General features: G+C 32.8%; 2 protein-coding genes across 2 annotated transcripts; one reads left to right on the top strand and one right to left on the bottom strand.

Annotated features, from left to right (window-relative positions):
- The first annotated feature begins 8,303 nt into the window (after positions 1-8,303).
- Positions 8,304-11,821, top strand: LOC105773470 (nudix hydrolase 15, mitochondrial). Its single transcript, XM_012595416.2, has 4 exons — positions 8,304-8,759; positions 9,507-9,649; positions 11,304-11,423; positions 11,505-11,821. The coding sequence occupies exons 1-4, from the start codon at positions 8,399-8,401 to the stop codon at positions 11,712-11,714; spliced, it is 834 nt and encodes a 277-aa protein (XP_012450870.1). The 5' UTR covers positions 8,304-8,398; the 3' UTR covers positions 11,715-11,821.
- A 38-nt stretch (positions 11,822-11,859) lies between these two features.
- LOC105773469 (3'-N-debenzoyl-2'-deoxytaxol N-benzoyltransferase) lies at positions 11,860-13,623 on the bottom strand. The gene is made up of 2 exons (XM_012595415.2): positions 12,594-13,623; positions 11,860-12,501 (listed from the first exon to the last, which is right to left on the bottom strand). Exons 1-2 carry the CDS (start codon positions 13,391-13,393, stop codon positions 11,967-11,969), a joined length of 1,335 nt encoding a protein of 444 aa, XP_012450869.1. The 5' UTR covers positions 13,394-13,623; the 3' UTR covers positions 11,860-11,966.
- Between the last annotated feature and the right edge of the window lie 13,491 nt (positions 13,624-27,114).

Raw genomic sequence — 27,114 nt, 5'->3', positions numbered from 1 at the left:
AAGACATCAATTACGATGAGACCTTCTCTCCAGTAGCCATGCTCAAGTCTATCTGCATACTCTTATCCATTGTCACTACTTTCAATTACAAGATCTGGAAAATGGATGTCAAGACAACATTTTTAAATGACTATCTTCATGAGACCATTTACATTGCTCAACTCACTGGATATGTTGTCAAAGGAAAGGAGCAGAAAGTTTGCAAATTACTAAGATTCATTTATGGACTTAAGCAAGCATCCCACTCATGGAATAAAATATTTGATCAAACGATCAATACTTTTGGGTTTGAGAAAAAATCTGATAAACCTTTTGTTTATAAGCATATAAATGACAAAAATGTGGTCTTCCTCATTTTTTATGTCGATGATATTCTACGTATCGAAAATGATGTAGGAGAATTGTCATCGGTTAAATTATGGTTATCTAAAAAGTTTAGCATGAAGAACTTGGGTGAAACTAGTTATATTCCTGGAATTTGAATTCTTAGGGATCGAAATAATAAAACGATAGATGTATCACAAGCTTGTATTTCCTATAAAATGAATACATTATGTGTAGAGGTTCCATACTAATTTTCCTCGCAAATTTTTTTCATAAGGAGAAGATTGTTTATGTTAAAATTCTGAATTTAAAAAATCAACCTAACAAAGTAAATTAGTTTACGTAAGTGTCATTGTTTGAATTTGAATAATGTGTACTCATTTTCCTCTATAATGTTTTGGTTTTTTAACATGTGAAATAGGTTATTTGGTTGAAGATGAGTAGATAAATTAGCGCCGTTATTTATTACAATAGTTAAATTTGTGAAACTGAAATTAGGGTTGTTTTTGTATCAGCTCAATCTTTAGAATTGGCTTTCAACTGGAGCATAAAACTGTACAAGCTTTGGTCAAAATTTAGGAGGAAAGTGACGAGTTCAAGACGTAGAAGAATTTTGAGCTTGAAATATAGATATCTAACGTCATTGAACCCCGTTAGATATGATATATTAGAGCTCACAGGCAACATGGAGGTCGAGGCGATGCTCAATTCGCATTACTCTAGTGGAAATACTATACAAGAGTTATATGCCTATTTTCTCGACATCGATGAAGGTGCTCCGAGTTTGACAATAGTTCCAATTAATGCCTATCAGGAAAAAGAAGCAGAAAGTCCAACCACACAGTTGTGCAGTAGGTTCACAGCATTGTTACAAAGCTTTTATCAAGAAATGCTAGAATCATCAATAGGAAGGCATTCATCAGTTTCAGCCCTCGATTTCAAATTTGGTGCACAGTCTATCCAATAGTCGAGGTTAGTTGGTAACCCAAACTTCAACACCCCGACACGACATTCTATTAGTTCTTTTGATTTTAAACTTCTGAATGTCGATGTTCTATACTAGACATACTTATGCGAGTATGCCAAAAAGTTACACCGGTGGGCAATTCGTAAGTAATTTTGGTTATAACATAAATAAATTGCATCAGTGAAGTGGCATCCAACCTTGAACATGCAATTAGGGTTGATAATGAATAATGAGCTAAGAACGAAGAGGGACATGAAAGTAATAATGATCAAATTCAGGAGTCTAGATTAGATGGTTCAGAAATTACATTATTTTTTGAACCAGATGTCATTCCTACTGAACCAGAAGAGAGTGGTTTCGACAAAGAAGGTCCAAAAATGCTAGAGGAACCTATTCGAATTTCACGAAATATGCACCTCCACCCCACATGCTTAATTTCGACCTTCGTACTGAACGTGGGTTAGAATTTCCAAAACTTCCTTACATAAGACTGGGTCATGCAAGTTTTACATTAAATATCAACGATTTACAAGTTAGAATGGAGTTTTCCTCGAAAGATGCTTTTGTTGCTATAGTGAAGCGGTATAACATAAAGCATGGGGTCAACTTCCATGTTACAAAATCCCGATCAGAAAAATATGAGGCCAAATGTGCAATGTGTGACAATAGATTTCCATGAAAACTTATGGAATTATTGAGAAAGAAGACGGGGTTTTGGACAATTAAGAAATATAACGCTCTACATACTTGTGTTGTTGCAAGTATATCAAAGGATCATCCGAAATTGGATTCTGACATGATCTTTCACGTTATCTTACCTATGGTGAAAACAAGTCCTAGGATTCACATGTTGGTTTTGATTGTCAATATTCGTAGTCAGTATGATTACACCGGTTGTACTACAAGGCATGAGTTGTAAAAAAAAGGCTATGGAAAATATACATAACGGGTGGGATAAATCATATAATGATTTGTGGCAACGGTGTTAGGTACTAAACCAGTATGTCTCAGGTACTGTAACCGATCTGCAAATGAAACCTGTGTATAATGATAATTGATTAGTCCAAGGGAAAAGAGTTTTCCATCATTTTTTTTACATTCAAGCAATGCATTGCAACATTATGATACTATAAGCCATTACTCCAAATTGACGCCAAATTCATTTATGACAGATATGAGCATCGATTATAGTTCGTTGTTGTATAGGATGGTAATCGAGAAAACCTTCCAATAGCTTTTGTAATAACAGAAGGAAAATATAGTGATGCTTGCAATTTCTTCTTAACTAACTTGACAAGGCATGTTGTGCGACAACACGATATATGCATCATTTCTGATAAGGGACCCGAAATATAGGTTGCAATTGATTGGTGTGGAAGCCACTAGGACCATGCACAGCATAGGTATTGTATACGTCATATAGAGTCTAATTGCATTGGCCGATATCATAAGGATACTGAATAGCAACATGTTATTAACATGGATACGTACTAGCCATTATTTTCTATATCATTTTTTAACATAGACATTGTTTGCATTCATGGATATACTCTATATTTTCTTCGACAAGGTACAAGCTTGTACAATATCGATTCCATGAAATGTTGGAGAACTTGTGGGCTATAAACAAAGATAGTGCGGAATACCTCGATGGGATACCTAATGAGTAGTTGACTCAATCATATGATAGAGGTTTACGATATAAGCATAAATTTCGTATTGAAAGGGACCCGTCATTTGTCGATAACCTCAATGGTAAAAAAACATATTTTTACTTATCAAACTTGTTTACAAAGCAAATGGAAAAATATGTTGGATAGATAAATGCAGTTACATTAGGTGCTAGGAGGTGATGAAATATATTAGAGAAAATTCCAAAAGATTGAACTCTATGTTTGCGTTGTATCACTCACGTTCAAATCAAATATTTTAGGTTACAGAGTTCCATTGACCTGACGAAGGTATTATCGGGGGATCGTACTGTGTATACCTGGACGAAAGACCTACAATTGTGAGAAATTTCAAGCATTTCGTTTTCCATGTGCACATGTAATTTTTGCATGTGCCTCGACACGTTTGGATTGCATAAGCTATGTTGATGAAGTTTACAACTAAAATGCATATATAAAGTATGGAAATCTAAATTCCTACTGGTCCTAAATGAAAGTATGTGGTCACCTATCTCGAGCGCTCCATTCAAGTTGGTACCATATATTATGTTGCGTTGCAAGCCAAAAGGTCTATTGAATTCCACTTAGATACGTGACAATATGTATATTCAAGAGAGGATAGACCAAATGAGGCTATATAGTTATTGTAGGAACCTAGGGCATAATAAGCTAACATGTTCACACTTGGGGGCAAAATTGAAGAGAAGACCTAAATTAAAACTTTTATTCAATTATGTTTGGGCATATAAAGAAAGAAACAAACAAACAAATTGTTCATTTATTCATTTATTCATTGTTTCTCATTTTTGGTAAATTGTAAATAAGTATATATTATTGATGTAAAATATAGTAGAATACAATATAAAAAATTTTGTCATTTAGTTCGTAGATTATAAATAGATATATATTATTGATATGAAATAAAATACAAAATTTTTTTCTTAGATTGTAAATAAGTATATTATTGATGTAAAATACAATATAACAACTTTTTTTTATATAGCTAGAATAAGTACATTATGGATGAGAAATTTTAATATAATACAAATTAAAAGTTAACAAAGTAAATGGTAATTTACATGACAAAAATTTAAAATAAAATATTCATTGGCATTGTCAGCCTGAATGTGTGCCACAACCCGGTGGGTGTCGATTACGAGGAGGATTTTGTTGTAGTTAGGGTTCTGGCTCCTTATCTTCTTCATCTTCACCTTGACCTCCATGTTGGTTTTCATCTTCATCGCGTTCCTCCGTGTAAGAGTGCATTTGTGTCCTTGGATCCCATCATATATTGCCTGTTGTTTTAACAACTAGTTCCGAAGATGACCCACCTTTGTAAAACAATGATGTTGGGTGTTTATGATACTATAGGTAGATAAGTATATGGTGTCGTATAACCCGGTTGTGAATAGAAAGTTGGAATTGTAAGTGATGGCAGATACATCGATGTTGTTGTTGGCATTGGTGTGTAATATGGTCCCGAGGATGGAGATGGTGCAAAAAATATACCCAGAGAAGGTGTAGATGGATGGTATGATAATGTATAATGTGGTGCTTGTGTAAAAAAAATGGGGTTAGTGAAAGCACCAAAAAAAATATGAACCATACTAACCGAGAGGTTGTGCACCCATCAGTGCCTCATGTAAGGTTGGAGCTGATGATGATTCCTTCAAGGCATGTATTTCTGACCTAGGATTCATGCATGGTCGTCTTGCCCTCCTACTATGACATTGCCTACTCCTTTCCTCCTTTGGCAGTAGATATGGCTTACTATGAAGTCTAAACCATGTCATGTAATCTAGAGAGGTCACCAAATCCAGTGGGAGAATTGGTTCACGCATAGGTATGAAATCGTACCTATGCTCCCAAATGTAGATATATTTGGCATGGAATTTTGGCCAATCTTCATTGGTTCTCCCCCGCAAGTTAATCTTGTGCAGTTCATCGAGCTCCTAGGCTGACGACGTAGTTCTTTTCCTAAACTCGATCTGGTGCATCACTCGATCGGATTCGTGCATATTGATCTTTGCAAAAACTATCAATAACACTTTGATACGCCAGATATTACGATTGGCCAAAAATTCGACCAGGATGCATTCTTGAATTCTTGGATTAAAGTATGACACCCATTTAAACTACAATATAAAATTATAAATTTTATTACGTACCTAATATTAAATTTCAAACTCTTAAGTAAATATTATATAATTTAAAATTTCAAAAACTAACATTGACTTTCTATCATTGATCTAACAATAATCGGATATCTTCAAGCTCATCTAGTATACCCACATGACTCGCGTCATTGTTCCACCTAGTCAAATAACATGTTATTTCAAAAATATAATAATGAAAAAAAATTATGATAACCATATTATCAAATGAATTTTACCTTATTATGAGTGAGAATTTATAAATAGCGTTTACTCAGGGACATAAAAATGGTATCCGTCACCATGCCCATGACTGAAGGAGTATGCAACCATAGATTTTAATTTTTTGTGGTTCTGTCACCCGACACATTTCTCGATACAATTTCGCCAACATATATGATCCCCAACTGGGTCTCCCCGCTTCTTTCAAGTCGACTAGTTGTAGTAACCACCTTAAATGTACAAGATTTCGAGATTTATGTGGCATTGGAAGACCCCCGATTAACCTCAGGATGAATGCTTGCGCATATTTATCTCTTTCAATGGCACTTGTAGAGTTGTCGATATAGTTGAATTTGTCTTCTAACTATTTCATCTCTACTTGAGTATCACTATACATGTCTGACACCTTGCCTAATAGTTGTTCGCGAATTGCGCTCCAATCGCCAATGCCCACTACCGTCGTAACGAATGCCCCATCCACCGGTAATTCGAGTTGTAAAACAACGTGTCCTCGAGTGTAATTGTACACTCACTGCAAGAAAGATGGAATGTGTGTGTCTTAGGTCTCCATCTTTCCAGCAATGCGCTGATAAGTGCAGGATCTGATTTAGTCCCCCCAAATATATGTGACACATACAAGAATCCCGCCTCTTACAAGTAGTGTTCAATAAAACGCAAGATCCTCGCACTTAAATTGTGTATGTATGTCTCCATAATTTGATCTTCGATCTGATTATATAAACATAAAAAATTATAAAAATGTTAACAACTGAATAATTAAATTAATTGAAATTAAAAGAAAATTAATAATATTTTCTTACCATTTGCAATTGAACACCGAAAATGTGTGTCATCCAAATGAATAAGTGACATTGACATTTTTAAAATTATAAAAATCAAATCAAATCAAAGAAATTACGAAATATAAAATTTTAAAAATAAGAAATTGAGAAAAATTTAATGAAAAATTGAGAACTAGATAGGATTTGAATGCAAAAGAAAGAAAATTAGTTGGGTTTATATAGCAAATAACCTAGCTGTTAGAAAAAAAAAGTAGACGTTTGAAAAACATGTTCAGCAGGATGCGTTTTCAGCTGAGGTGGTAGCAAGGACGCTGAAAACGTGTCCAGTAGGAGACATTTTCTATTTTGCTCTCCAAAATTGACTTGTTTCCTAAATTTGAGAAAAACTGGCCTACATCTATAATTAACCTTTAAACTCAGCCTTTTTGGCTAATTAACCCACAAATTAATGGATATTAAATAAACCTTAGCGTATTCAAAACCCTTCTAATGGTGAATTACCCAAAAATGTTGATTTTTAACCATAATTACCAGATTAGGTCGATTTTGGGAAAACGTGTCCAGCTAAATACATTTTCAGTGGATATGATAGGAAAACACTTCTAATTGGATGTGCTTTTAGCTTTGGCTAAATAGTTAAATGTTGGTGTTTTTATCCTTGAGTCCCGAGTTCGATTCCTCTCCTACTTACATTTGTATTTTTTTTTATTTCATGTTGCTTCAAGCTTTTTAAATTTTTAAATAATTTTTTTAACATATTAGTTTTTGGTTTGATAGTTGAAATTATATCATTGAGTCTCGAATTCGATTCATCTCTTTGTATTTTTTTTTATTTTACATTGCTTCAAGCTTTTAAATTTTTAATTAATATTTTTAACATATTAGTACTTTTGTTAGATGGTTAGATAGTTGTAATTACATCTTTGAGTCTCCAGTTTAATTCTTGTACTATTCACATTTGTATTTTTTATTTCATGTAGGTTTTTTCAATTAATATTTTTAACATATTAGCTCATTTTGTGGTTAGATAATTACAATTACATCATTGAGTCTAAGGTTCCATTATTTTTATAAGAATATTAATGTATTTTTATTTTATATTGTTTCAAGCTCTTTTATTTTAAATTAATATTTTGATGGTATTTTTAATTATTTTTATAAGCATAATAGTATTTTTCTTTCAATTAATGATATTTACAATAATTATTTAATTTATGCTTATAAAATAATTAAAAATATCATCATAACATTAATTAAAAAAAGCTTGTAACAATATGAAAACAAAATACATTAATATGCTTATAAAAATAATGGAACCTCGGACTCAAAAATGTAATATCAATTATCTAACCATCTAACAAAATGAGCTAATATGTTAAAAATATTAATAAAAAAACTTGAAGCAATATGAAATAAAAAATAGAAATGTGAGTAGTAGAAGAATCGAACTCAACCAGGGGCGAAGCCAGAACAATTTTTTAGCGGGGTCCGAATGAAATTTTAATTTTTTTTATTGTCTATATCTTTATCATTTTTAAAGGATTAAATCGAATTTTTATAATTTTAAGGAGGCCAAACTGCAATTTTACATTTACTAATTTAAAATTTTTAAAAAATTAAGGGCCTAAATAGTAATTTTCTATTTTAAGGAGTCGAGCACCCTGCCAACCCCTCTAGATTCACCTCTAAACTCAAGACTCAAAGATGTAATTACAACTATCTAACAAAAGAACTAATATATTAAAAAAATATTGATTAAAATTTAAAAGCTTGAAGCAATATGAAATAAAAATACTAAATGAGTAGCGAATAATCAAACTCAAAACTTAATGATACAATTACAATTATCTAATCATCTAACTAAAGAACTAATATGTTAAAAATTAATTAAAATTTTAAAGCTTGAAGCAACATGAGTAGAAGAATAATCGAATCCAAAACATAAAATAAAAATATTAATATTTAATCATCTAGCCAAAATTGAAAACACTTTTAATTAGAAGTATTTTTCTGAAATATTCACTAAAAATGCGTTCAATCGGACAAATTTTTTAAAATTAGCCTAATCAGGTAAATTTAGCAAAAATCGACCCGGTAATTAGGTTAAAAATAAGTATTTTTGGTTAATTCACCCAATTTTATTTCTGCCAAACCTCTTATGTCTCATAAGAGAGGAAAAAAAAAAAAAAGAGCAGAGAATCATTATTTCCTTTTCTTCTCGTTATACGAATTTGGTTGTACCATGCAAAACCTGGATTCATGAGCTTCTCAATTCTAAAGAGATTACCTTTATTTTCTCCACCATTTGTCAACGTAATGGCTTCATCATCTTTCTACTGTGGAGTTCAATCAAAGAGATTCTTAGTGTTAGCCCAGCAGCTGCGTCATTATAAGCCTCCACCTTGTTCCTGGGATGACAACGAGGAACGAATCATCGAGGAAGCCGCCGGGAAATTTGTTTCCCAAGTGGGTTTTCAAGAATCCGTTACCCGAGTGGCTCAAAACCCAGAAAAGTTTAGATCCAAAAGAGCTGCTGTTTTGATCTGTCTCTTTGAAGGGGATGCTGGGGATTTGCGTGTCATTTTGACCAAAAGGTCGTCCAGATTATCTACTCATTCGGGTCAGTTTCCTTCTCCTTTGCTTGATTAATGTTTGGAAAGTTAATGGTTAGATGAAATGTTTTCTGTTCCTTTTTTTTTGGTCATATATGATCATGCGATACAAGGGCAATCCAGCTGCAATAACAGAGAACATAAAACTAACGGTCTCAAAATACTTAACAAAAGTGAAATTTTTGTTTTTTGTTTCCTTGGATTGTCTACTCACCTGGGATAAAGGCTTTGGGATCAGCTTTTGATTATTTGATGGGAGATTTTGAGGCATGAAAATTTTACTTTTTCTTGGGAAGGGAATGATGATATTTTAAATACCCCTTGTTTGGTTAATAAGAAAATTCAAGCCAAAGAGCAGAAAGTATCCTTTTAAAGATGCCCATCCTCTATCATTTGAGTTCTAATTTTCTATCTTCTATGAATGGAAGGCTCATTGCAGTACCTTTTCCTTTTTGAGTGTTAGCAACCAACTAATGAAATCAAGAAGTTGTGTGCTTGATTGAGTTATATTCGATGGCTTTAGGGAAGAGTAGAAAGAGGAATGACTATATGTCGGATAATATCACTTTTTGGTTTCCTAAGAAAGTGTGGGTGTTTCAGTTCACTTGCATTAGTTGCTTTAGGTTCAGTTAAGTCTAACAGTCACTTTAAAGTTGACATGTATAAGATTGTGGTTTCGGTTTCTTATTTTTCCCGTGTGGCTACCAGATGTAGACTTAATTGTTTGACTTAGTGTCTTTGGTGGTTTGCTGCAGGGGAAGTTTCATTGCCTGGTGGGAAAGCAGATGAGGGGGACAACGATGATGGTGATACAGCAACTAGAGAGGCTAAAGAAGAGATTGGGTTGGACCCTTCACTTGTCAATATTATAACTGTTCTTGAACCATTTTTGTCTAAGGTATTAAAAATTTTCTTTTAGGTAGCATTTTGGAACTTGGATTTCAAAAATACTGTAAATTAAGTGATAACATATAGAAATGTTGCATTCATGATTCTCATATCCATGGATTTGTTGGATGTGCATTTAATAGTGAATTCGAATTTCCTAAGGAATTTAGGAATTCAATATATTTATGCTTTTATATTTTCTGAATATATATTAGATTTAACCCAACTAATTTATTCATAATGTATGCATTTCATTTTTATGATTTATTTAGCAAATGAAATCCAAATAGAAATTTTCAAAATCATGTTCCCAACATAACATCAGGCTTTTTTAGTATCTTCATTAACCATTCATATACATGGTAAATTGCATTAGTCTGTTTTGAATCAGTTCAGTTCTCATTTGGATGATTGTGACATTTTCTGTTCTATATATCTGTAGTAATATTGTTGCAAGTTTAGAATTAATTTCTTGTTGGAGGGTATTGTGGGCGTCTATGTTTTAAACTTGATATCTAAAACTTAGCATAAAAGCAAAGAAGAGTCTATGTAATGTGAGATAACTGTTAGGTGTACAGCAAATTTATCACTTGGCATCATGAATGGATAATCTGTTTGTCTATGCCTACTCTAAAATTCTCTGAGTTTCTCTTCGGAGACCTTCTCTATCTGTAAAAATGTGAAACTCATGGCTGTGTTTGGCAAGGGGTGACACAAGATGGGGATAACTGGTACTAATGCTATAAACTTAACAGAAAGAAAACAAAAAGAAAACCCTTAGAAGAGAGTGAAAGCTGGTACACTGGAATAAAGAAAGGTGTGATTTAGTTTATATGAGCTACCTACCTGATCCAAGCATGATTTCTATCATGGTTTTTTAATAGCTCTTCTCATTATCAAGTAATTGAAATTGCTCTTCCAACCTAAGTTGTATAATCCTATAAGGTGCTATCGAAATGTGAGATTGACTGTTGCTGGTTCTTTCTGTGAATGATATGAAATAATCTGAATTCTTCTACATGAACCAGTTGACTGAGAAATGACTTTTGTGGTCCTTGGATTGGACTAATAATCTTTAAGCATATATACTTTGTTTTACCTTAAAATAGACACTTGTACATGTATGTTTGTTGATGTGGACTGTTATGTCTATGTATAATGCTAGTTACTTGCTATGTAGATGAATAATATGGTCAGTACTGCGTGCTATTGATCCAAAGATCCTTCTTTTTCTACACATGAGTGTTTCAATATAAAATGTTGAGCATGTTTCAGCTTGTTTAATTGTCCCCATTGTTATTTAAAATGTCATTAAAAACTATATGGACATGGTATATATATATATTTTATATATATGTGTTAAGATGGATTAATGAACAAGTTCTATATGGAGAATACTAGAATTGGGTACTTTTTGTTTGAAAATCAATATTGATATAATCTTGAAGTTTGATCTGACAACTATCAACAGGACATGGACCTTGTGATGGAAATGTTAGAATGATGAGTTGTGTTTAGATATTTTGGTTATAAAATATAATGTAATGTACCTTTCTCAATCTTTTGACTTACAGTGCATAGCAAGGTACACAGTATAGCTGAAATTTGTGCCGAATACTGTATTGGCTTTCAGCTTGTTTAAAACTTATTGGTTTTCCATGCAGCATCTCCTAAGAGTAGTTCCTGTTATCGGTGTACTTAATGACAGAAAGGCATTCAAGCCTACTCCGAATCCTGCTGAAGTGGATGCAGTATTCGATGCTCCACTGGAAATGTTCATTAAGGTTTGTCTCTTCCAACTCCTACTCACATACTTGTTTTACTCTCTTTTTTAATCTGTTGTATGAATGAATTGCTGGGTTCAGGATGAAAATCGAAGCGCAGAAGAGAGAGAATGGATGGGAGAAAAGTATCTTCTTCACTTCTTCAACTATGAAATCGAGAATAAGAGGTATTTAATATGGGGTTTAACTGCTGGTATTTTGATAAGAGCTGCTTCAGTGGTCTACCAGCGACCACCTGCTTTCCTGGAACAGAGTCCCAAGTTCAAGTTTCCTGGACTTGTGGACAAATAATCAAACTATGCATCATAGAAAAAAATTTAGTCAACGTAACTTGTGCATCAATGGCAACTCGAAAAGTAAATAGTCCATCATAAATTATAAACGAGACCGTTCATTCATGTCAATCTTCCCTTTGTTTTACTCTTCCTTCACACAATTAGAACAAGAACAAATTATTATTATTATTATTATTATTATTATTATTATTAGCCAAATTAGCAACAAGACAGCTCTGCTAGCAGGATTCAGATATCTGGAAACAGCTCAAAGTTTACTAAATTCTTTCCTACTAAATTTCTCCATCTCTTCTCTAAAATCAGCTATGGCACTCTCACGCAAGCTCACCAACACTTTAAATCCTTTATTCTTCCCTATATTTGATGAAGCATAAGGCAGGAAAAAGCATGGCTCCATACTCCCAAGGAAATTGGTTGAAAGTGGCAACACTGTCATGGGACCTCCCCAACCAAAATCTACAGCCGAATGGCCCAAATGTCGCCAATCAGTGAACCCACTCACCCCTTTCCCAGCCGTGATGCCGTCTTCATAGTGCAGTTCTTGTAAGTCAATGAAAGAACGCACGTACTCGTCACTGGCATTGCTTTTGCTCTTCTTGATCAACTCTGCCGTTTTCCACAAAGGTTGCTCGATTAGGTCCTTGGCACTGACCTTGGCGTACATTGCAACGCAGCCGTTGCCCCAGTAGCCTACAGGCAATGCTGGCTTTACCACTTTGCGGATGTTCATCAAATATGAAAACTTCACCGTCTCCTCGCTTGGAATCTTTGAGGCTTTCACCCTGTTTATATCAACAATGAAGACCAGGTCAAAAACACTTCCATTGCTTACACATTATGTGAATTTAATTACACCAAACTTTTTTTAACTTACTTGGCTCGCCAAATATATGCACCTAAGATTTCAAAAGTGGTTAAACCCAGACCACTTTGTTCAAAAAGCAAAGCCTTGAGCTGGTCCAAGCATTCATCTTCCACATAAAAGCACTCCCTTTCAACATGTCCGATATCCTGTTTGTAAGGATTAAAACCTTTCTCCAAGCTTAGGAACTCAGGAACTGGGGCTTCAACTTTCGGTGGGTTTCTTGGACCCAACAGAGTGGATCGATCCCAAACCGGCTGATATTTTACTTTGTCCACCCCACGTGCGATATCAGCTGCCGTACAGAAAAACTGGGTCGCACCAAGCCCATCGCATAAAGCATTGTGTATAGCCACCCCAAGAGTAAACCCACCACATTTGAACACCGTTAGCTGTAAAGTACAGGGGTTAACCAACGTGTCTTCCGGGCTTGGGTCGGGAACCAGTTGTTCAGCCGAGTTCATATCAGGGTCATCAAGGTGATTTACAGACTCCAATGTGCAGTCCACGCTGGCACTGACGAGCGGTAGGCTTTGATCCAACTTACAGAAAAGCTCATACCTACCGTTGCTGGAACGGCGGAGAGATCCAGCCAGAGGATAATAGTGGTGGAGAGCGGCGGAGATGGCGGAGGAGATGACCTGGAAAGGGTCACGACCTGTGGTGTCGCTGTTGACGTAAGCTCGCAGGTAACGGAAGGTGACGTTGAGGGAGTGGTCATTATCTAGGTGAGAGAGGGGGAGGGTGTGATCGTGGGTGAAAGGTGCGGTGGAGGGGCGGATGAGAGCAGTTTCTAAGACTTGGACCTTCATATTTTTTGGGTTTGTTAGGGGGAATTCCAGGGTTGGTGTTTAAAAGGGTGAGGGTTCGTCAAAAATGGTTGGTGTTGACTAGTGAAATTGAAGGCTTTGCCTCAAGGCTAAACAAACCTTTGCCTTTTAACTAATATGCCTAAAAATCATCCCGGTTCAGTGTCCCTTCTTTGGATATTGACTAGTGGGGAACTGCCGTGCTGGTCATTAAGAATTGAGAATACAATTGTTAATATTTTCTTCATTGCTACTCATCTACTCTTACTTTATTATAATATATGTATATTGTTCCTTTCCATTACATTTTTTTCTAATTAAAGAGAAAGTGAACAGGAGCATGATGGAAAAGTCAGGCCCTCTACCAAACCCCGCTATTCTCACCCACTTATTCTTTACCAATATTATTATGGTTCTAAATTATTTACATTTTGGATGATCCTCAACAACGTGAAGGAAAAATTAGAAAAAAATAATGTACCTTTTTAATCAATTGGTGACTGATGTTAAATACAGTCAATTTGGAACAAGAAAACAAATGCAAGGGGTAGTTGTACCAGTCCCCCATGGTGTTTATTCTAAAATAAAATTCGACTTCACCTAGTTATTAGTATTTTGAAAAAAATGATCACAAAATTATGATAGACTACAGACGGCTCACTAGCTTTATTGAGATTGATTTGTTTTGGTCAAAAGAATGAAATAGTAAGAAAATTATAATCTAATTACTCTACCATAAGCATCTGCCTGTAGTGAAGGGACAACACTGGGCAATGGATCTACTGCTAGAAATATACTACTGCAAACAAAACCGTTAGCACTAACAAGATATCAAATTAAGTGTAAATAAATAAAACAATTATTGTGTCGTGGAAGAACTACTGCTTTAAAAACGATTTTGCCCTGGTCGGTATAATCGAAAGTGGATGTCGCTCCTAATGTTAACATAATACTTCCAAATTCGTACACTCGAATGAGAAAGATGGAACTCAAAAGGATTTCTCTTCTCGTTAAAGTCAGGAAATACATTGGAAGAAACTCGGGTAAACCACAGCAGGTTCAATTCCCAAGAAAGATTGGAGGGGTCACAGACGATAGACTTGCAAACAATCAGCAGCATAGGGAGCCTCGTCGTAGTGGGAGGGTATCTCGTAGGTCTGAGTTCTTCTAAATTGGTGGAAGTGTTTTTAACACTAAGTTTGTCGAACAAGAAGAAGATGACCCACTCGCATATGATGAAGCGATGCAGAGTTTTGATTCCAAGCTCTGGGAAATAGTTATGAAAGCTTAGATGGACTTTATGTATTCCAACTCAGTGTGGGAACTTGTAGACTTACCGAAAGGGAAATAACCCATATGGTGTAAGTGGGTCTATAAAAGGAAAAGAAATCCTGATGGAAAAGTAGAAACTTATAAGGTTAGACTTGTAGCAAAATGTTATACTCAAAAAGAAGGTATCAATTATGAAGAAACCTTTTTTTCGGTTGTCATGCTCAAAGTTAATCCACATATTACTATCCATTACGACGGCTCTTGATTACGAGTTCTAGCAAATGGATCTTAAGACAACATTTTTTAATGCCTATCTTGATGAGAGCATTTACATGATGCTACCCACCGGATATATAGCTAAAGGAAACAAGGAAAAAGTTTGCAAACTGCTTAGATCCAACTATGGACTTAAGCAAACATCCTGCTCATGGAAGCAAATATTTGATCAAGCGATCAAGAATTTTGGATTTGAGCAAAGCGTAGATGAACCTTGTGTTTACAAACATTTAGGGGATGGAAAGATGGTCTTTGTCGTTCTATATGTTGATGACATTCTACACATTGTAATTGATGTAGGGGCATTGTTAGCGGTTAAACTGTGGTTAACTCAACAATTTAGCATGAAGGACTTGGGAGAAGCTAATTTAGTTTTAGGTATTCGAATCTTAAAAGATCAAAAGAACAAAGTGATAGCACTGTCTCAGGCTTCATACATAGACAAGATATTGGAGTGTTATGCAATGACTGATTTGAAGAAGGAAAATCAACCCTTCGTATCGAAATTTCATCTCTCTTTAAAAGACTGTCCTAAGACAGCGGGAGAAAAACAGAACATGAGAAAGGTTCCTTATGCCTTGGTAGTAAGAAGTCTCATGTATGTTACGCTATGCACACACTCAAATATCTATTTTGCAGTGAGATTGGTAAGTCGATATTAGGCGAATCTAGGACCAAGACACTGGCAATCAATTAAGCATATACTGAAGTATTTACAGAAAACGAGGGATTATATGCCTGTGTATTCCAGAGGAGATATCACTCCTATCAGATATATTGATTCTGACTTCTATTACGTGTCGAGATTCAAGGAAATCGACAATAGGCTGTGTTTTTGTCATAGATGACGGTCTATAGTGTGAACAATGGTTAAGCAGGGTCGCACTACTAACTTCACTATGGAGGGTCGAATATGAGGTATGAAAAAGCTATGGTACTATAATAGTATGGATATAACTAAACTCAAATTAATCACAAAAGGACAAAACACATAAGGGAGATAATAGTGTTTGACGAACCAGTAGACGTATTCAAAAATTGCATATAAGGACAAACCCCGGAGATTTGTTTAGTCAAGACACTTATAGCTAGAGAGCTCTTTGGGAAACATATGGAAGGGCACAAGAATGTGAAACATGACTCATCTACTTCACTAGGGCAAGTGTCTAGTGCCCTATGTATAGTATTTTCGTCAATATACACTTGTAATTTTTTTGGAACAGATTGATTAATAAAATAAATTCATTGATTACATCAATATATTTTGTATAATTGCCCTCACATGTTTTTTGCATGCAAAGAAAAATGGAAGCAAATGCTGCTCATTGGTTGTCTAAATGTTTAACTAATACTAAGCGGTATTATGTGGTCAGATCATAGTACGAAAATACAACTTGTATTAGTGGACGAACCTAAACATGTTCTTAGTCTAATCAGAAATGAGAAAACCAATTGAAAGACTAATATGCCGTCTATCAAGTCCAATTGGGGAGATGCCTTGTCTTGGGCATCGAAGCGGATGACTCCTAGAAGATAGAGACATATATGTGACCTACTAGACTAATAGTACATCGGACATGACCCAAGCAGAATTGATCCTGAATCTATTTATGGATTTATTCATTTGTGATGTTTATAGTGTGACATACCTAAATACTGAGTGGATGGGAGATTATATATGTGTGACTTGTACACTTTGATGTAAATAAAAGCCTGAGTTCAAATAGATAAGGAACTGAAACTTGGTGCATTGGGTGTATGACTTCTTTAGTATGTAGTGTCATTCACAAAAATGGAATTCATAGCCCAAATCATGGGTAATGATATCCTCTCATTGGCATTACATGGTTGATGAAAAGTAAACATGGCCACGAGTCGTCCGTCTTTGTGATTGATGACTTGATTACTAATTGATAGTCAATGACTTTTAATGAAGAAAGATGTAATAGTTACGATGAGATAAAATAGGATCGTATTGGGAGAACGAATATTATCCCAAGGAGGTCAAGGATATCCTATAAGGTTAACACACTAATGACATGGTCATTAGATGAGTATTAAGTAGTTGCTTTCGTAATGGTATGTTGTTGGGGAGAGCTCAGTCATGATACTATAGTGGAATGACTTCGTGACTAAATGAGTTAATAATTAATAGGCAAAAAGATAGAACTTAATTATAAAACATTTGAGCATCAACTTCATATGTCCAATCGGTCCCTCCGCTATCTTGTTGAAACCATAAATGAATTGCGTGTTTGAATAAAAATGAATGGAATGAATAGAAAAAGAGAAATGGGAAAAATTTAGAAATGATATGGTTTTTTCCAAAATAAAGAAATGTGATCATTTGGAAATGAATGTAGGTTTCCAAAAATGGAAATCTGAAACTAGAAAATTGCAATCCTATATATGATTATTTAAAAAATAATGGAAGAATGAGTTTATGTTTTTGGACTGTTTTGAAGCCCAAAAATGAAAATAAACCATTCGGTCATAGTAAACATGTTGAGTTGTTTCATATTGAACAAATTTTCTCGAAATTTTATCGAGGGTAAAATTGTCAAAAATTTTACCAAAGGTTAAAGTCGTAAAAATTTTACTGGAGTAAAATTGAGATGAGAAAATTATTTAGCATGTAAATATTAAAGTTTATTTTGGGAAATAGAAAAACTAAATCAAGTTGGATGACATTATAGAATATGAGGTCAAAAAGGCTTAGGGAGTACTCGTTAGCTAGAGAGTCGCTTCGGTGGCTAATGTAACGCTTCAAATTTGGGTCGGCCCGTCCTGGTCGGGTTTGGGGTGTCACATGTATTATTATTCCTAAAGGGGGAGTCAGCCATAGTAGTTTGCCAGTATAAGATATGGGCATATTCTTAGTTATGAAAGGTACAAGTGTTTGTGGGTCTAAGATTGTCAACACCATGAAGGGTCCAAGTCTGAATTATCTTGTAAGCACCATATATATAAATAATATTATGTCTTATTCTAGGGTTAATTGGAATTTGAGCCGTTCGTTATATTAGGCGTTCTTGCGTTATGTAACATAGACGTTTGAGATTCTTCTTAACCATTTGGAACATTTCATCATTAGTATGAGCTTGTTTCTAATTTGATTCAGGGTATGATCTGACTAGTAGTCTGGTAGCTATCCAACTCAGTATGGGATTCTGCCAAATGCAAGATTAATTAGTACGTATTCGTAAAGAAATAGTATCTGTGAATAACCAATCTGGGAAATGTGTAGTATAAGATTGACGAGGAAATCCTTTGAAAGTGGGTTATGTATAGATATTCTTCTAAGAAGTACCTTCGTTAAAAGAGAGGTAGAAATCATCTAGTAAGGCTTGGAGACAACCAAGTAATGAAGTAAGAGCCGATACGTTAAGTATGGTACTTGGAATATAAGCATATATATCCAATATTATGAATGTATTCACCAAAGACGAAATAGTAATCCAAAGTCTTCAGGAAGAAGAGTTCAACTACAAAGGTCCCAAGGTATTTTGTATTCAAACTCACTAAATGCATGTGAACTTATAAGTGTTTTGTTCATGTTTTAGGTGGGGCAGTTTAAATGAGTTCGCTAGAAGAGACCAAGTTAGGATTGTGCCAGGGAAACGATGAGTAGGGATACTATACATATAGAACATATCTTAGGAGTATGGTGTTTAGTTCTCTATGCCAAAATAGTCTATTTTTAACAAACTGTTGTGTTGTAATGTACTAATTTTAAGAGTTGGATGTATTCTTGAACGTTTTCCTTCTTTCTTCTGCTCAGAAAACTTTTACAATAATAATATGAAATAAGTTGAAAAAGGAATATGCATAGATGACTTTAAAAATTTATGTTAAGTATTCATATGTGGTAACATCCAATATTCGGATCCGGTTATTTGAGTTGGGTAGAGGATGTTATATTAAGTATGTAATATTAGTATTAAAAATTCTACCTTAAGTAAACATGTATATCTATATCCACTTTTCTACTATAAACTTGTAACTCAGAGTTACCAACCTTTCATCTCAATATAAAGATGTTATGTGTATGGAACTGACATCAACTCATCCCTCTTTAAGGCAATCTACAGAGACATTTCATTGTACTTATAATAATAACATTTTAATAAATTTTCAATATCAAACATATCCTTATCAGTCCTATTTCCAATTTATTGCTTCTAATATCACCTAATTCATTCGTTTCAATTAATATACAATCAATTTTAGGTTTAATACGAGTTTACAAAAGCTCAATACTGTAACACCCCTCACCCTGCACGGTCGTCAGACCCGAGCTACAAGATGCTACATTATTACCAGAGCAATCACACGTAAATCTCAAAAGTAATTTATTCACTCATCGATTCTTATCATAAATGCGTGCACATTATAGTATACAATCTAAACTGAAAATCATTTGAGCTTACGAAAGCTCTTTTGTTTACTCGAATTTTAAACATGACTAAACCGAATTATTTCAAAATGGTAGAAAAAGGTATTGTGATGTCTAAGGCTTGGTATCGCGATATCAAGAACAATATCTAAACATCGATTAAAATTAAATAGGTATCGAGATAACTAAGGTGTAGTATCACAATACTAGAGAGTGTCCACTATGTCCTATTTTTGGTAAAATGTTATTTGATACCTATTTTAAGCCAATCTTTTCAAAACTCATTTGATACTTATATGCACCTTATTTCCTGTACAAAACCATTCAAATATGCATACTACAACATCATTTACTCTTGATCAAAACAACCAATTGAAATATCTTAATTTAATACCAAAACACATCCAACAACTTGTTTTAAATACTACTAGTTGTCTATGCTTTCAAGCTTATCAAAACATCTTTCAACTATGCCATGTCCTTGTTCAAAACATACCATTTGCATATTCAAATGAACCATTCGAACATTATTCATATGGTCTCAAATTATGACCAAGACATGTCATAATACATATATATGTAATAACATATCACAATGCATATACTAGCCAAGTTCAAACCAACTATTAAAATTTAAATAACACACTAATAACTCCTATGTATATAACATAGACCATTCCAAATACAAGCCATATTCAAGATTCAAAGTACCAACATTCAAGGCATATTCATACTAACATAAACATTCCAAAAGCATATCTAATACACATACAATTAACTATATGCATCTTATTTACCTACTTCAACTTCAATCATCCATTTAGCCAAATAACCCTTTTCAAGAGTACATGTAAATCTTTAACCAATTAATAAATAGTTTTAATACCAATTCACATTTCAATTATCAAGTCATATATATTTGAATGCATTCAAACTATTACCCAAAACATACCATCTTTCACATGTACTAACATAACATCTATCAAGATCTAAGATGTATTCAAAGTATACCAACTTCAAATGTCAATCTTGCAAAACATATTACATGCCTTATCAAATGCAACTCAATATTTCAAACATGGCAATGTATAGGATTCCACTAGGTACATACTTTATTATATACTATCACAACTCATATTCAATTTCATGTATCAATTAATTCATACAACTTTCTATTATATTCAATATGTTCCTTGCCTTGATATTCACTTTCACCCTTAGCATTTTAGCTCAATATCTATTAATAGCTTACCTTAATATTATATAATGCATTATATCATGAATATGCTTTAATTAAAATTAGTTTTGGGTCATAGAAATACAAACTAAAAGCTTACATCACTTGACGTCGACTATTGCCTTTTCTTTCCCTTTCGACGATCCTACATCGTTTTTAGTTACACATGATAATTTAGTAATGGTATAATATCAATTTCTATCCAAATCATATTCAATTACATGTTCATTCATATTTTAAAAATTATTCAATTTAATCCTCTATCTCAATAATCAGTCAAATTCATACCAATATGATTCGTTCGGTCATAATCAAATATCAATTCATTAAATATCCCAAACTAAAATTCATAATATTCAATTCATCAGTCAATTTATCATTTCTTTACGATTTAGTCCATATCTCACCTTTTGTACCAAAATGTAAAAATTCAAATTACTATCAAACATACTCAAGTTCATAATTCAAGTATACAAAAATTTAAATATAATCATACCATATGAACTTACCTAGTTAAATCAACAAATAAGTTGAAACTTTAAGGACTATTCAACAATTGTCTTTTCTTCAATTATTTTCGATTTAGTCCAATTTTTCATCTATACAATTATTTAATTCAATTTATAAATTCCACACAACTTATATCATCCTATTATGTACATATATTAGTCCAACTTCATTATTCAGATGCCTCTATAGTTTTGCATTTTATTCAATTTAGTCTCAAAAATCGAATTTGGCATAACTTTCAACTTTGAGCTTTGATTTCGAAACCGATTTAGTTACATCCTTCTATAGCCCTATATTATCAATAATTATAGAAATATTACAACTATTTTGAAAATTATGCACTTTAATCCTTTTGTTCAAAAATTAGCTATTAAACTTTACAAACTAGTCCTTTTTATTTCAAAGCTTAAAATCTATCAATTTAACACCTAAAACTTTTAATTCTCAACTATTGCAACTTTTGAAACTTGAACAATTTAACGAATTGAGACACGAGTTAGCTAGATTAAACTTTCATGATCTCAAAATTATAAAAATTAAAAAAAACTAAATTTTACTAACCAATTGAGTAACAATTTAACGAATTGAGACACGAGTTAGCTAGATTAAACTTTCATGATCTCAAAATTATAAAAATTAAAAAAAAAAACTAAATTTTACTAACCAATTGAGTACCAGGCCAAAAGTTTCCTATCTTCCTTCTTCAAAATTCGGTGATGAGAATGAGAAAGAGCATTTTTTTCTCTTTCTCTCCACTAGCTTTATTTAACCTTATTTTATTAATATTATTTTATGTTTTATAATTTAATTATAATTTTATAATATATAATACCATACACATTTACAAGTCACCGTCCACTTAATCCTTAAGTTGTATAATTGCCATTTTAGACCCTAGTCTATTTTCTAATTAAAATTTTATAGTAATTGAAATTTTACCAGTTTTACAATTTAGTCTTTTTAACTTAATTAATCACTAATTCGATAAAATTAGCTATCCAAAATTAAATTTACATCTATAATAATACCGTAAATATTTATGAGTTCAGTTTACGAAATGGGGTCTCAAAATCACATTTTCAATACAACTAACTTTATGATCCTTACACTTTTCCTTAATTAACTATCAATTAAACAAAATTATTAGACTAAATTTTAATATATTTCTATACTAGTCTCATAAATATTAAATAATAATATTTACGAACACGATTTACATAAATGGTATTTGGATTCTTAATTTCTTAAACTATAAAATTAGCCTAAAAATAAATAATTCAGGTTGTTTATATTTAGACTAGTTAGTTCAATTTATTAGATTGTAAATAGGAAAAGAGATTAAATGTACTAAGTGATAAAGATAAATACAAATAGGAATTTATGTTTGTTGAAGTATAGGATGCTTAAACTAAAACTATTCAGCAAATAAATTAATGGCTATTGAATGGTGCAGTATATCAAGTATAAGCTTAACAAACATGTGCTTATGTTAAAATGAACTCTGGGAACAAAAGCATTGTGAGGGCTAAAAGTATTGCGAATGTGATAAAAGCATAGAACAAGATAAAAGTCAAGAGAGTGTTGAGTGCTCACAGTGAAATAAAAATATGAGAAATTAAAAAAATCTTACTCATATTGGCACAAAAACTCATAAGTGCTTATACTTATAAATAGGGTGAGCGTTCGATCGAATCGAATTGAATGAAAAAAATTTGAGTTGGTCGAGTTGATGGATATTATTTTATCATCCAAACTCGATTTAAAATTTTCTCGAATCGAGCCGAGTGAGATGGAATTCGAATCAAATCGAATCAAATATATTTGTTCGAGTTAAGTTAAAAAAAAAGACTTTGGGTCCTTGTAGCCACTACCACCCACCGTAATCAAATTTGATATTAGTTTTCATCCCCTCATAATTTATTTTTTAATCTTTTATATACGTGCTAGCTTCTTTAGTTGCTTTAATTATTTTTTGATTCTTATCACCATGTATTTTAAAATTAAAAATATATTAAATGAAAAAATTGATTTTTAATAAAATTTATTTTAAAGATAAAATGTGAAATTGATACCAATAAAAAAATTTAACACGAAAATACTTTATGTCTTCATCAATAATTCAATTTTAACGAAATTGGTAAAGATTCAACATGATTAAAGAATTCAATAGTATAAATAGTTGACATAAAATCGAAAAAAAAGTTTTTGAGGTTTAGGATGAAGTAAAAGTTTTGAGGGAAAGAAAAAGGAAAAAAAGTTTTGGGGGGTTTGGGCGAAGTAAAAATTTTGGGGGGAAAGTAAAAGGGAAAAAGTTTTAGGGTTTGGGGGGAAGTAATTTTTTTAAGGGGGAAGTAAAAGTTTTGGGGAAACGTAAAAGAAAAAAAAGTTTGGGGAGTTTGAGGAAATAAAATTTTTGAGGGAAAGTAAAAAGGTTTGACTTTTGAAGGGGGTTGAGGAGGGAGGGAAGTAAAAGGGTTTGATATTCAGTTTGTTCAAATTATTCGTGTTATTTGAATTTTAAAATTCAACTCAATTCGAACTCGAAATTTGCAAAAAAAAAAAAGAGTTGATTCGAATAATTCAAAATTTTAATTTTTTTCGAGTCTAATCGAATTTTGTTTAGCCCTTCTTGTAAATATCGTATTAGAGCTCAATGCATGGATAAAAATAAGTTGAGTAGGAAAATTGTGAACCAACTATATTTTTGTCAAATATAAATGCTATATTTGCATGTACATTTTGATGGAGATATATGTTTAACTTTATTTAACTTGTTTACCTTGTAATTTGTTGAACTATTCTGTTTGAGTGTAAATAATTGTAAATTGTTTAATTTTCTAGCCAGAGTTTTGTGTTTAAGCAAATCTTTCTAGTGTTGATGTTTCGATTCAATCTCATGTATCAAGCTTGGTCAAGTACATTTTCTTGTATCATTATTTTTCGTTTTTAGTTTCATTTTTCTTCTTTTTGTTTGCTTGAAGACAAAAACTTAAGTATGGAGGATATTTGACCTGTCACCAAATGTGGTGGCAATTTTAGTACATTTTAGCACTTAAGCAGCTTGTTTTCTGGTAATTTTATATTTAATTAACACATTTTCTGCTTTCATAGTTTAGATTTAGATATGTGAAAAATAAACGTTTTTACGCAAGAATTGATGTTAGTTGACGTATTAGGCCAATATGGGCCTTAGGTAGTTTTAGCAGCCTTAGGCCAATACGGGCTTAAGTGGGTGTCCATGATTTGTATTTAACAGCCTGATGGAAACACGAAAATATACACACTTTTTCATGCCCTTTTAAACTCAAATTCATGCAATTTCGTAGTAATTCTTGCCAAGAAATATATAATAATTACAAAATAATTAAATTGTACTTAAATTATTAACATGTTCAATTTTAATGAATTTTATAATAAATTTTGATTTATTTTGATTTATTTTCGACAGATTTGCACAAAGGGCGAAAATTGGCTCAGCAAACACTACTGGAAGCACAAAACCAAGAAGCGATTTTGAAGCCTCAAGGCTAATTAATTTTTCAATCTAAGACGGTCCAAATTATGAATATTAATTCATAATATAATTAATTTTAATTTTAATCTAATTTATTTTGGGTTAAATTATTATTATTAATTAAATTATGAAAAGAAGTCTAATTGTTTTAAACCGAGAGTCTGATCCAATCGATCAACTTGGCTGCCCAAAACTGTCCCACATGCTGACCAAATCAACTTATTTAGCTGATTATTTGGCTTGCAAAATAACTCTTGAAGCTTCCTTAAAATTGCATTCAAACCCTTCCACTGTTCAAGCCTATGTAGATATGGGGGGAGTCTATGGCTGCTGATTTTTGCTATTTTTAGCAGCCTTTCCAACCTATAAATACCACCCTTGGCTGCTCATTTCAAACACACCTCTCATCCTTTCATTTTTCAATTTTCTCTCACTTTCTCTCTTCAAAACCCCTTCCTTTGTTCTTCTTTTTCCCTTCCATTCCCTTGTCGATTTCCCCTATTGGAAAATAGCCCTTCAACCACCGTTGGAAGCAGCATTCAAGTGCTCATAGAAGCCTCGGTTCAACAAGAATAAGCAGAGAAGGAGGAGCGGAACAAACTAGTCAAGCCACGGAGAAACACCAGATTTGATTCTAATTTTCAATCCTTTAATTTTTATTGTTGTTGTTATAAACATGTCTATGAATACTTGTGATGTTGATATGTTTAATTTAATTAATATGGCTTAAATTTAATTCGTGTTAGGTTGATTGCATTTCGTCCACTTAAGTTATTAAAATTGTGTTTGTGTTGTTATAGGTCTTGGTAAGTTGTTTGATTAAGTAAAATCATGATTAAGTTATTCTTGCATTATAACTGTAAGGTAACTAATGAATTAATTATTTAATCGTGTTGAAATTGTAATTAATTGACACAATACTTAATCAATGCATGTTTAATCTTCTAAGATAGTTGAAGGTTAAATTAGCGACAGTATTAGACGATACATTAACCTTGCATAACTTGCAAGATTATTGTGATTAAACTGTTTCAATGTAGGAATACATTGTTACCTCACTTAATCTTTTATGTGCTTATGAAGATTGATTAATTGTTTGAATTGGCATTGGAAAATGTTCAAGAGATTAGTTAATCTAATAAGTATGTATGAGCTGTAGTTAGGAAATTACGAGTTGTTTTGAATTTATTCGTCACAATATGAACATGAGTTTAGTAATTCTAAGTTAAGAAATGTAATTAATCTAACACAATTATGTCATATTGATTAAAATCATCTTTTGAAACGGTGTATTTGAGCTTTTATTTTTATTTTATTTTATTTTACTTAGTTAAATTTAGTTTTTAATCACTTCCTCAAAATCAAAACATTTTTCTTCACCAAAGTGTTTTTAATTGTTGTCATAAATAAATTCTTTTCACAATCCCTGTGGGTACGATAAGTCGACATTTACTTGTCACTTTATTACTTATTGCGATTGTGTACACTTGCACATTTCCATTGTTCCAAGTTTTTGGCGCCGTTGCCGGGGACTGTTTTAAAAGTCATTATATGTGAATTTGTTAATTTTGCATTTTGGTTATTTTTCTATTCAATTTTAACTTAATTAATTTTTCTGTGTTTGTTTCAGGTGTTTATGAGTATTGATCGAATCATCGATTTACTCCCCGTAGACCCTAAGATTGAAAGAACTTTTCAATAGCAAAGAAGACAATCAAGTTAGAAAAGGACCGAAAAGATGAACTACAAAAATCTGAATCAAGGAAACCGAGGAAACCCTGCTCAAAATCCTATCCTTATTGCTGATGATAGGGATAGAGCTCTAAGACAGTATGTAACACCCCAAACTCGGCCTAGACGTTATGACCGAATCTGGAAATGTTACGAAGGAGAATTTAAAATCCAACTTTATTGTATTAAAAACTTCGGGTAGTTTATTACTAAAAGATAGTGTACATGTTGTAAAACATATAATGCACATGTTGTAAAACATATTATTCTCATATTCATTAACGAACACATCAATAACTGCTCTTTTAGAAAAAAAATACTTTGCAGCGAAAATTTTATAAGTCGTTATATTTTAAGAACCGAGTTTGAATTTTCAAAACGTTTATTTGCGTGAAACTGTTATTTCTGTAAAATTATTTGTTGTGTGTCATAGAAAACTTAATCAAAACCAAAACCAATAATAAAAACCAAAAGAAAACCAAAATTCTGGAGAGTCCCAAAGTTACAAAACTCTCAAATAAACTAGAATTGAAATAAAAATTTTTAAGTAATCGAAGTTTACAGATGTGTGGACACCTCTAAGCCTCCTTCGCACCGACCCACCTAAGCCTAAGGATTACCTGAACAGAATAGACATACAGATGTGAGCTTTCAAAAACTCAGTGTGTAACTTAACGGAAACATACATACATATAATATCGGATTTCTCACATAGCAGAACAGATACGGACATAAGTCCTTAACAGAATCAGAATATAATGGAATCATGTAGATATGCAAAGTCCTAC

This window comes from Gossypium raimondii, chromosome 6 (assembly GCF_025698545.1).
Source record: "Gossypium raimondii isolate GPD5lz chromosome 6, ASM2569854v1, whole genome shotgun sequence".
NCBI lineage: Eukaryota > Viridiplantae > Streptophyta > Magnoliopsida > Malvales > Malvaceae > Gossypium > Gossypium raimondii.
This window is presented reverse-complemented; position numbering and strand designations above follow the sequence as displayed.

Bases quoted from the DNA above. Each gene is read 5' to 3' on its own strand.
- LOC105773470 (XM_012595416.2), top strand. From the start codon at position 8,399: ATGAGCTTCTCAATTCTAAAGAGATTACCTTTATTTTCTCCACCATTT. The intron at 8,760-9,506 runs GTCAGTTTCCTT...GGTTTGCTGCAG, and splicing joins CAGATTATCTACTCATTCGG to GGGAAGTTTCATTGCCTGGT. The intron at 9,650-11,303 runs GTATTAAAAATT...TTTTCCATGCAG, and splicing joins TTGAACCATTTTTGTCTAAG to CATCTCCTAAGAGTAGTTCC.
- LOC105773469 (XM_012595415.2), bottom strand. From the start codon at position 13,393: ATGAAGGTCCAAGTCTTAGAAACTGCTCTCATCCGCCCCTCCACCGCA. The intron at 12,502-12,593 runs GTAAGTTAAAAA...TGATATAAACAG, and splicing joins GCATATATTTGGCGAGCCAA to GGTGAAAGCCTCAAAGATTC.